The 12,012-nt window shown below is 43.8% G+C and overlaps 1 protein-coding gene across 1 annotated transcript in view; it reads left to right on the top strand.

Moving 5' to 3' along the window:
• The first annotated feature begins 10,904 nt into the window (after positions 1-10,904).
• The window catches only part of ROBO1 (roundabout guidance receptor 1), a 145,242-nt gene continuing 144,134 nt past the window's right edge, over positions 10,905-12,012 (top strand). Inside the window, exon 1 of the mRNA XM_021718761.1 lies at positions 10,905-11,084. Coding sequence (XP_021574436.1) covers positions 10,905-11,084 — 180 coding nt within the window. The remainder of the gene's footprint in view (positions 11,085-12,012) is intronic.

Genomic DNA, 12,012 nt, shown 5'->3' with positions numbered 1-12,012 from the left:
GAGTTTTTGGGGAAAGGGACAGTAAAAACAGAAGAGATACAGTGGGTGAGGGCTGGCCGGGTGGGGGTCTAACTGATCCCACCAGCAGGCTTGACCTAGAAGGATGAACTTGAGCACCCCTGGGATGCTCGTAGGAGCCCAGGCCCTGGAGTAAGACCCCAGGCCTCGGCCTCTGGGAGCACTGGGGACAGGCCTGTGCCCAGCCCTGCGTGGAAACTGAAGCCACAGAGGAAAGTGATCTTCAGTCGAAGGTCAGAGTGGTTCCCAGACAGCGACCGTGCTGTGGACAGCGGGGTGATTCCTGGGCGGGGGTCACAGGGTAGACGTTCCCTGCAGGAGCCGCAGGTAGGCAAGGCGCCTGCTGGAGAGGGTGGTCCTGATGCCGCAGACTGGGAGTTTGGTGTCCCCTGCCCAGCAGTCGAGGAAGGGCCTGCACTGTCTCAGGGTGGTGCTGCTGTGGCTCTCTTTCCCAGAACTGGACTCTGAGCAGTGAGGTGACAAGCGGTGATGTTGGGCGACTCGCTGTCGTGGAGTCCGGGCTGCTGCCTGTGGCATGCTTCCAGAGTCTTTCAGCCTCGTTGTCATCTGGCTGATTTTTAATTAAACACACCAGAGATCTGTGTAATAGAGCAAATGTATACTGTGAATGGAAACTCGCGTGAAAGCTTGGTTTCCTTTTTTGTCTGAGGATGAACATCAGAACCTTCCCACTTGCTGTGTTTTCCACCTCAGCAGTTACACATGTGTGCGGGGCTGCAGCTGCCCGAGGCCTGGCGTTCTTCTGGGTAATTTAGTGGAAACACTCTTATTTGGTTGAGCGGACCAGAAGGCGGAGTCTCGCTGGAGGGTTCGCCCTTGGGTCAGCCCTGTCTGGTGCGGGTGCGGATGGCACTCTGGAGAGGGGAGTGCGTCCACGGTGTGTTCCTTCTAGGCGCGTGACGTGCGGGAATTACGAGTGTCAGATCTGCCAAACGTCAGAGTCTGCAGGGAAACTGGAAATGGCCCCTCCTCAGTCAGGAACATTATTGCCACTACAGTGTAAGTTTTGTGATATGAGGAATATTACCGGTTTTCCGTTGGATATTGACTTTATATCTTGTGGGAGTCTATTACATGAAAAATGCTGAGTACGTCTCGGGTCTTTCTGGTTCGCAAGGGGACTGGAAGGCCGTTCCTGAATGTTTCGTGTATCGTTTACACAGAGCAAACAGAGTCATTTTAAAGACCGTTGGTGTTGATAATTATCTCTTTTAAGTGTGTGCTGGGAAAGGGACACAATTTGAACAGCTTCTTCCTTCCTAAATGTTCTTTGTTTTATAACTTATTGTTTTTTGAGTTGGAGTTTCACTCGGTCGCCCAGACTGGAGTGCAGTGGCCGCTCCCGGCCACCGCAGCCTCGACCTGCTGGGCTCCGGCGATCTTGCTGCCTCAGCCTTCCGAGTAGCCGGAATTACAGGCACGTGCTACCATGCCTGGCTGTTTTTTCTGTTTTATTGTAGAGATGAGTTTTATAACTTATAAACTCTGTTCCATGATGCAGAAGTTAAAGTGAGCATCCTTGGATACTTTCAAGTGGTAGATGATGTACTTTTAAATGTTGCAATGTTTTAACAAATATCTTTGTGGCAACAAAGAAGGAAACACTTGAAGGAGTTTTTGGTTTAAGCCTAGCTTAAGGGATCATGACTCTTAAAAACATTACCGATGGTGGGAGTGTGTACTGCATGCAGTTGTTTTAGATTATTGCCGTTTTCGTGGTCACATGTCATCTTAGAGCAGGACCAGGCGACTCTTGAAAGAATAAACAGGAAGGCCTTGGCGGTGGAATTCAGTCTGCCCTGCTCAGCTCCTCGGCTGCCACATGCCAGCCGCTCTTCCTGAGTTCGGGCAAAATTATTGAACTAGAAAATAAGAGACGGAGCCCACCTGGCAACATCATGTCGGGGTGACATGAGAAGATCTGTTCACTCCGGGAGTGTCTTCTGAGCACCTCACCGGGAAGGAAATGGCGCAGGCCCAGGTGTCTCCAGGTAAACAAGATGCTGCACTGAGTGTAGTGATGAGACTCAGTGTTGAGGCAGCTCGTCCTGAAGCTACTGGTATGTACAGCGAGGGTATTCAGCACCCAGCGTTCCTCTACACCCCATGGGCACCAGATCCGGCTTGCGGGGGTGGCAGCAATAGGAAGGCCTTGACCAATGGGGAAGGCCACATACTTGGATCCTCTGTCATGCCCTTCAGTGGAGGGAGTGCCCGCCACACCCGCGGGGGGGAGCCACCTGCATGGGCAGGACCTGTCTTTCCTGTCCAAATACACCAGTCAAGAGGTGTAGAACACTCATGCCATAAGGGATCGTTTTTAATCATTTCATTCTGGAAATAGATGTTCCTTTAAGATGGTGTTTATAAAATCACCCAGATCTAAAATGACTTATGGTATGGATTTTTCCATCCCTTTTAAGATAACAGTTTTAATCATTTCAAGAAATAAATGAGTAGCACGAAGACACTTCTAGTGCCAACGTCAGAAAGTGTAATCCGTCTTCTAAACCTCTTGTGTTTTAAAAAAGAACTCGATTTAGAACTGCATATTTGGATAACCGTGTGCCCCCTATATAGTGCTATGCTGATTCAAAGGAAGGAGCACTGATTTTAGAAACAAACTGAGGAGGTTCATCTCTTGGTTTTTGTACCTGTATTTCTCTTTGTTTTCTCATCAGTTAAATGGGATAATCATGGCATTAAACTCACATGGTTCTGGTGAGAGTTAATGAGTTGAACGAAGAACATATTCTTCGCCCAGTTCCCAGACCAGAGTAAAATAGCACGTGCCAGTGCTGGTCTGTCCCCTGAACAGCAGAGCCAGGGAGCAAGTGCTCAGTCTTGACTTTATTGGGTTGGTATCATGTGCTGCTATAATGTTGTACTTGGAAATCTCAAATCTGAAGCATCGTTCTTGCACTGCGGGTTTTTACAGAGCCCAGTGGTTAAATAAAACTGAGTTGGACATCAGACAGACCCAGCAGGGCGCCCTGGCTTTCCAATATAAGAAGCAGAGGACTTAACCTCCCAAAGTGTCCGTCTCTGCCTTTGTAAAATAGTGACAACTCTTTATCAATTTTCATGAAGTTTAAATGAGATTCAGTTCTTACTGCAGAGTTTTCTGCCAAACGTCAGGTTTCAGCTGTTCAGGAGTCGCATAGCAGTCCGTGTAGAGTGGCACAGTGTGTGGAAATAGGATGATATTTAAGTACAATTCATCCTTTTCTATTTTATGAAAACAACATAGGTTCACTTATGAAAACTCAACACTTAGAAATGTGCAGAGGAGAAAACTTAAATCACCCATGTTCTCACTGTTCAGAAATAACTCTGCCTAACAGTCTATCTTTTCTTTATACCTCACTTTAGACAGATGCACATTTTTAGTTTTGTGCTTTTACAAAACTAGAAACATATTTTACATCGGCCTTTCCTAAGGAATATTACTAAAAATTTATTTTTAGAAAGATGTCAGTGATGTTTCTTAAAGTAGTTTAGAAAAATTAGTAAAAAGCTTGGCATTGTCCAATGTGTTAGGAAGATACCAGAGCATCAAAGTCAAAAGGGTGTCTTTACTGCAGGACTTCGAAATATTTTAATATGGTAATGGCCATGGCAGTTCTGCAGTAGGGCCTATAATATATAGAATTTTCCAAACATAAATGCCTTTTTTTTTTTAAGCAAATACAGACTAGGTAATTTTGCACTAATATTTTACGAAATAAAGTTTTGGAAACTTTGTTAAACCTACTTGTATATGCTTTTTGTCAGTAAACATTTTATCTTGAACGTTTCATTGCTTCATTTGAAAAAGAGCATGATATTGAAAGCCTGCATAATATTCCTTGCAGTGCAGTTGCTATTTTAATAATGAGGTGAAATTTTCATTTTAGAAAGAGTAACCTGAGTCCTGAAAGCTGGAACTGCAACAGGACCTGCCCAAGGTGGCCGGGCGCAGCTCTGCATGGGCGCACACAGACCTCGGTGGCTGGTGCTGAAAGAACACATGAGGACCCTCCGGACAGCATTTCACGTTCCTCATGTGGGAGCCGCTTCCAGGGATGTAGTGGCTGCCTGTCCTCTCTGTGAGTGGGACACCTGCCATGACTTTCCTTTGTTCAAGATCATTCTGAAGGGCTCATTTTAAAGCAAAATTATTTCAGCTAGGAAGTTGCAAGGAGGCGGTTAAGAACCTTTGTTCAGGCAGGCATTTTAATCAAAGAGGTATTTGTTGGAAACGTGGTCAAAAGTGAATTCAGCCAAGTCATACAAATAGTAACTTTTTCCCCCTTTGAGCTCTGGCCCAAGACTGTAGAAATGAGTTATGAATGTAAACAAACACAAGTCAATAGGCATTCTGTTTTTATTGTTTCACTGGGGATTTCTGTGCAGCTTGAGAGCCACTCGTTCAAACTGAGCAGACGATTAAGTTTAACCTTGGTTCTGAGCCAGCCAGGTTGGCTCTCTGTCTCCCAGCCAGGGATGCAGATTTGCTTGGACATTCTTTAATTGGCGTGTATGCAGCATGCATACACAGATGCTGACTTCACGGAGAAGTCCTGGGTACCATCTGCTAATGAGTTCTGCTTCCTATCACAGGGCTGGAAAAAAGACAGGACGGGCCCCTTGGCTCGCCCCCATGTTTATCTTGCACTGCACAACGGTTTGCACGGCCACCTCATTAGCGTGCTAGCCTGTGGGGTACACTGCTTCCTGTAATAACCTACCAATGTGCTTTATTTTCATTCTCCTGTTATCTGTGGGCAGTTTTCCCCCTACTGTTGCCTTTAGTAAAAAGATTATCTTCATGAAGCGTCTTTTCCTAAGTTTTAAAAGTAGTGCTGTTTTAGTTTAATGTAATTTCTTAGCAGAACAACTGAGATTGATACCTATGTGCATAGAATTAAAATATTTTATTGGATGCAAATCTAGTTTTGATAATACAATTAATGTTTCTAAAATTTGTTAAAATGATGTTCGTAATCATCATTTTTGTCCCCCTGTGGGGTTTGCCTTACAGTTGAGCTAATCTTTGTAGGATCGTCTGTCCTGTCTTCCACATATAATCAAGACTTTAGGTTGGACCCAGTTCCACGTGCAGCGCTTGGGTCAGACTGCCATATCCCATCGTGCCCTGTGTACAGGAACCTTGGAGGGACCTGGAGTTATCATGTGAAAGTTAACCGTCAGGGCTTCACCTTAACCATTTAGTAATTAGCTTCTGAAAAAATTTAGTAACAGCAACAAAACCACAGGTCTAAATTACACGTTTCAAAAATACCTAAAATGTACTTGGATTCTTTGTTGGTGCTATGATTTGATCAGAATCACAATCATGCCTCCTGACATATTAAGATTTTTACTTAAAAAAAGTAATGCCAACCATTAAGTTCTTTTTTGTAGCTTTCCCTCTTAAACAAGTATTCAGTCTTAAGAGAGCTGTCACTTTTTAAAGCTGTCACAGTGACAGAATGAATCATTTATTTTATCTTCTGCTCTGCGACAGGCAGAGATTGTGATGACATTGTCTTCCACCTAAATTCCTGAGTCTGAGAATGAAATTCTGAAGCTTGCAAGGTGTTCGAAACTGAATGCAGACTTGCAGGTCTGGTACCAAATTCTCCGTGGTTGTTGCAAGGAATGGGGCTCATCGCATCCTGTGGTTCATGCTCCATTCCGTGGTGTCATTCCTCACTGTGTTAGTGCACTCTCTCTCTCTCTCTCTCTCTCTCTCTCTCTCTCTCTCTCTCTCTCTCTCTCTTTAAACTTTTAAATTTTTTATTTTAAAGATGTAGGATGCAATTCAAGGTTAGGTAAAGTCTGAAAGTCATTTCTGTTTCTACTAAAGCAGATTATGATCGGCCAATAAAATCTCTGATGATCATAAAACTTTCTCCGTATCTTAAAGAAGTTGACAAACTTGTTTTCTTTTTTTTTTAATCAATATTTTTTTGTTATGATAGTGTGGGGTACAGTTAAGGGTTAGGTATACAAATACGTTTCATTCAGGCACCCTGTTGATGGGAGGTGTTTCCCCGTCCCCAGACAGATGTTTGCTACTGTTAATCCCATCTCCCTCCCCCCACACCATAGTTTCCCACTACTGTCAGTCATTTTCTTATAGTATTCCATTGGATGTTCAAGGTCCATTATATGAGTGAGAACATGTGATACTCGGATCTTTGTTTCTGTGGGAGGTCACTCAGTATTATAGACTCTAGTTCCATCCAGGTTGCTGCGAAATTCATGGTTTTGTTCTTTTTTATGGCTGTGTAGTATTCCATTGCGTATATGTACCACATTTTTTAAATCCAGTCCTCTTTTGATGGGCAGCACGGTTGCTTTCAGGTTCTTGCTATTGTGAACAATGCTGCGATAAACATACGTGTGCAGGTATCGTTTTTATAGAGTGATTTGAGTTCTTCAGGATATATTCCCAGTAGGGGGATTGTGGGGTCATATGGGAGGTTGATATTTAGAGCTTTTAGGAATCGCCACACTGCTTTCCACAGAGGTTGCACTAGTTTGCACTCCCACCAACAGTGTAGCAGTGTACCCTTTTCGCCACACCCTCTCCAGCAGCTGTTATTTTTTGAGTTGTTGATAATTGCCATTCTGACTGGAGTTAGGTGGTATCTCAGTGTGGTTTTGATTTGCATCTCCCTGATGATTAGTGAGGTTGAACATTTCTTTGTATGTCTGTTGGCTGCTCGGATGTCTTCCTTTGTGAAGTGTCTGTTCATATCTTTTGCCATTTTATAATGGGGTTGTTTGTTTTTTCTTATTAAACTGACAAGCTTCTGCAAAGCCAAAGAAACCATCAAGAGAGCAGGGAGACAGCCTACAGACTGGGAAAAAGTATTTGCCAACACCAGGTCTGACAAAGGCTTAACATCTTGGATCTACAAGGAACTTAAATGTGCTGAAAAGAAAAAACAAACTTGTTTTCTAAGTAAACGGTTGCTAGACTCTTTTAGCCTACAAGAACTTTGCGTGAATGTCCTACTTGGAGCAGCTTCAGAAATAGTCTCAGTGCAATCTCAAGCTATTGAAAAATTTTGAAATTAAAAACTCTTTGTTATCTTTGGAATCTCTTCGAATCATGATGATGTAATTGGTGGTCAGTAGGCTTGCTAGAGCCGTTTGGGTTATTGTAGCCTTAGACGAATTACTTAACCTCGCCGAACTTAGTTTTTCCATCTGTACAATGAAGAAGACTTGGACTAAAAAGATCTCTATGTTCCTTTGAACTAAAACATTCTATGATTCGTAACAATAGCCATGTAAAGTAAGATCACAGACTATAGATCAAGCTGCTCACCTTTTATCTCATTCATCTCCTCAATGTAAAACGTTAGAGCAAGTGAATAAATCCTTCTCCATTGAATTAAGCCCAACATCAATTTTGTTTTCTTTTGCTTTTAGGATGAAGCGCAGGTATCTATTGGAAATCCACAGCCCAGTCGGCTTCCCTGAGACCCTCCTTCTAACTAAAATTAAATCCTTTAACACATAATCACATCTCTTACATTTCCGTCCTATAAAGCTTTTATTTTACACATTAAACTTAACTGATTAAAGCGCTCACAACCTCTCTGTGGGCTTTGCTTTCCCGCAAGTAAGACCTCAGGTCTTGAGGCCCAGGGTAAGGGGTGGGGCTGGGGATGCAGGTGGGAATAAGAAGGTGGGGACCGGGTGGGGAGGGTTGGCCGAGGGACCAGCTGAGCAAAGTCTCACGGGCGGTCTCCAGACTGGCAGACCCAAAGATGGAAACTCGGTCCCTCAATGACTAGCGCCTAGTGAGAGCTTAAGTATTGTTTGCGGAATTAAATTAAAAGAGGAATAAAAAGACAGGAGATCAGTTGGTGTGGAGTTTGGGAATGGAGAGAAAATAATGTGTTTTTTTTGGTAAAGTATGCCCACAGGCATGAATTGTCAATCTTCATAATGAAGATAGAAGTTACAGTTCAAGGTAGATTACAATTTTGATTATAACTTGGAAGATTAAGGCATGAATATTTCAAGTGGCAAAGATAAAGTATCACAGAGTTGTCCAAGTTGGAGGCGGTGCTCATGGATTAGAATGTACAAAGCAGCTTCCAGGTCCGGGTCACATGCATTTACTGTAAACGTGTTCAGCAGTTCATTTCCTCGCCATTAGGCTACCCAAGAAACCACCAAGAAATTCATTTGTTAATTTGGTTTTCCTTTAGTCTGTAGTCATTACTTTGATCCCACGCTGGATTTATGTGACCACAGAGTGCTGGGTGGATGTTTTAATTGCCAATCTTGGCTTGTAGCTGGCCCTTATCCCTGTTGGGAACATGCTAGTATGTTGCTTTCAAGTATTACTTAGATCAATTAATTATGGTTGTCGGAGCTGTCAGTTACTTACAGTGTTTGGGAATAAAAGCCATGCCTGTCTCTGGTGTCACTTATGTGGTGCGGGGCTCATTTCATCTTCTTTCGTGTTTAATTACCTTTTCCAGCATGTCTGTGATCCTCTGAAACCCAGAACATTGTACAGTTGCTGGTTGTGGTTTTGTGTTGACTGGTCATGATGCTTTGAAATGCCTTTCCCTGGATTCTTTTGTTTCTAAGGAAAGAGAAATAGTATCATTTTTATTATTTAGATGCAACAGCAGAAATAGTTTGGTAAAGACAATAAAATGAGTAATTCTTAGCATGTTATTTTTTAATTATAAGAATTAAACATAACTTATTTTCCCTTATATGATATGTTGGCCATTATCTTTTATCTGTTTGGGAGTTAAAGAGGAAATTGTTATGCATGACTCAAGTGCAATTTTTTTTCCTGTAGTTCTGACCTTGAGAATAAAATAAAAAATTAATTTAAGAAATACTGCTGCATCATTTGTCAGTGACATTATTGTATTATGCAATATGTATCCCACAGCATTACATGCCATAAACTTCCCTCTTGTAATAGTGAAAATAAGACAAACAAAAAGCAAGTAAAACAACAAATAGAAATAGAATTGAAAGTAGGAGCAACAATGTGTCTTTAATTTTATGACTTCCTGGCTTTTAGTATTTAGGTCAAGGGACATTCTGTGTTTTGCCATTTTTTTAAGGTGATAAATAATCCTCTGTATGACTCTGCTTTTTGCTCATTAAGGCCACAGGATGGTTTCTTGATGCCTGCAAGTCCAGACCTTCATTGCTATTAAATCATAGGTCATTGTTAATTAAAATTCATCACACACTTAAGATGGACCTTTCACTAACTCGCTTAAAGATGTCTGTTTAAAGAGTCAAGAAAACCCATTTAGACCTAGAAAAATTGTTTTATAATTTCTTTAGCAGAAAAATGTAATCTTGCATTATTATTGTAAATTCCCCTTTAAAAATAAATGTGAATTTCAGTTACATAGCTTGTTAATGAAACTGGACTCTTTGAGATCGAGGACACATTATTAAGGCTAGAAACACCCAATTAACTTAGCATCCTGTTTGCTTTTAAAAACCTAGATTTTACAGTGTTAAAAAAGTCATCATTTGGTTCATGGGGAGTATTAACATTGACTTTTAGGAATCAAACTTTCACGAAACTTTAAAATTGTGTCACCAACTTTGCTCTCTTTTGCCAAAAGAGTCATCAGTCATTGCCACAAAGAAAGCAATACACTATCAAGAACCAGTTACTTGCATTTATCTCTTATAGCTGGTAAAGCCTGCATGATTAAAAATTGATAGCTAAACAGATCATTTTTTATTTTTATTTTTTTTGTTTAGCCTTGTGGGGTCCAGGTGAGAGTTTGCTACATGAGCGAGTGTGCAGGTGAGGCTTGGCTTCTAGCCGGCCCGCTCTCCCCAGGTGGTGGATCTGGTGCCCGGTGTGTGGCTATGTGCCCCGTCCCCGTCCCCCCTCCTTCCCTCCTTCGGCGGGGCCCAGTGTCTGATGTGCCCACCCCTGTGTATATGTACCCAGGGATAGAATGAGTCTTTGTAAGTTCATTCTCATTTAGTGCCACTTTTGCTTCAAGAAAGGCTGGTGTTGAGAAAGAACTTGCATGACGTGTAGGTTAAAGGAGTCTCGCAGCTGTTTATTTAGAAAGCAAGTTTGTCAGCTTCTTAAAGATACGGAGAAAGTTTTATGATCATCAGAGATTTTATCGGCCAATTGTAATTTGCTTCAGTTGAAATAGAAACGACTTTCAGAACTTAGGGAATAAAAAGGTTTTTACAAATAGTCGAGAAAGCAGAAGTTACAACTGCTTTCTGTGGAAAAACAAAACATACCTCTGTTTAATTTACAAGAAATGTTACTGTTCCCACCAGGGTCTGTTAAAGAAGAAAAGTAATCCAAAGCTCGTAGCATTGCAGAGACTGGAGTTTGTGTGTGTGTGCATGTACGTGTTCACATGTAAGTGTGCCTGTGTGTACGTGTGCGTGCACATGCATGTGTTTGTGCATGCGTTCATGTGTGAGGGAGAGTGTACATGTGTTTGTGCGTGTGTGTGCTTTTGTTTCTTAAAGTGCTCTTGGTTTTATGGTTCTTCAAATCCATGGCAGGGTGTTTTTCAACAACTGGTCAGCTCACTTGAGACCTTTTGTTCCGGCTGGAGGCAGAGGTCTCACAGTCTCCGAGGCCTCGCTGGGCCTCCTCCTCCCGGCAGACAGAGCTTCAACATGATTGATTTCAGGTGACTGTGGATCGTGTAGGCTGGTACTTGAAGCCGTTGGCCCCTACATGATTTGCCAAACTCGGTCATAGTGACATTTGGCGTGAGCTACTTTTCTTCAAACTCTGCAGTTAAGAGCACAGCACCGAACAGCAGCCATGCAGAGTGATAACCTGCATCCAGAAATGTGTTCAGAGGAGTTTTCCCAGCTCCCCGATGAGGTCCCAGGCAGGCAAGGCCTCGGGCTGTGGCCTGGTGTGGCAGGATGAGCTGCAGCCCTGGCAGCGGCGACGGGGTGACGGAGGGGCTGCAGCTGGCGTGGCGGTCTTCCAGAGAAGCACACAAGCCTGGGCAGGTGCGGGCGTGATGGCACTGCCCTTGCGGATCTTTCTCTCTGTGAGGCATCCGTCACTCCGGCGCGCCGGCCAGTATCTGTGTGGGGGAGTCCCCCATCCTGGCCTTCACGGTTGCCTCAGCTCACAGATCAGTGAGAGGCAGTCTGCTCTGACATCTGGGTCCCTCCATGGTGCATTCTCAGAGGCTGAAGGTCCTCCAGGCCAGCACACACAGGAGATGTTCCCCGGTTTTTGTTTCAAAGCAAAGAACTATGTGGAAGCAACCACTAAGCAACCACGTCAGCAACAGATCTCTCAGACACAGAAGCCTATTGCAGGAGGGTGACACTGGTGGGAGCTGGGTGGAAACAGAAGTTCTGAGAGAAAAACGAGTGATGTGAAATTTCCACCTTAAGAAGGGGCTGTTTATGCATAGTTTAAATGGACAGGAGTGGGCGTCACGTCACAGTGGTCTTTCTGGCTCTTGGATGCACTTTTAAAGGCACAGCACAGCTTTAATTTTGAATTCAACGTTTATGACATGCTGGGAGCTCGACCCCTTGGGCGGGACATCGTTGGCCATAGTTCATGTCTGTCTCTGTCTCGGTCTCTGTCTCTCTCTCTCTCTGCGCCCGTGCTTTGTCACTCTCCAAAGCCAAGTGTTCTCTGCTCATTTCTTCGTTTGAAGCTGTCCTTGCCGTCATCATGGCCTGAGACGGCCATCCTCCTCGGCCTTGACTGTCACACGACTGCATCAGTCGCCGCACAGGTTCCCCGGCTGTCACCCTACAGAGGCCCACCACCCCTAGGCTCCTGCCATCCACTGTAAGTGGGCCAACTGCCACCGGCGTGACACACGTGGGCTTATCACCTCTCCTGCAAGTGCACCGCAGGAGGCTGTGTCCTGGCCTGGGCAGCCTCACGAACCCGTGAGGCCAGCGTGGAGGAGGGTGTTCTGCATGCCTCTCCCAAGGCAGCCCCCACTGCAG

The sequence above is a fragment of the Carlito syrichta genome, unplaced genomic scaffold (assembly GCF_000164805.1).
Source record: "Carlito syrichta isolate Samal-C Ts95f unplaced genomic scaffold, Tarsius_syrichta-2.0.1 Scaffold313410, whole genome shotgun sequence".
NCBI classification, from domain to species: Eukaryota; Metazoa; Chordata; class Mammalia; order Primates; family Tarsiidae; genus Carlito; species Carlito syrichta.
This window is presented reverse-complemented; position numbering and strand designations above follow the sequence as displayed.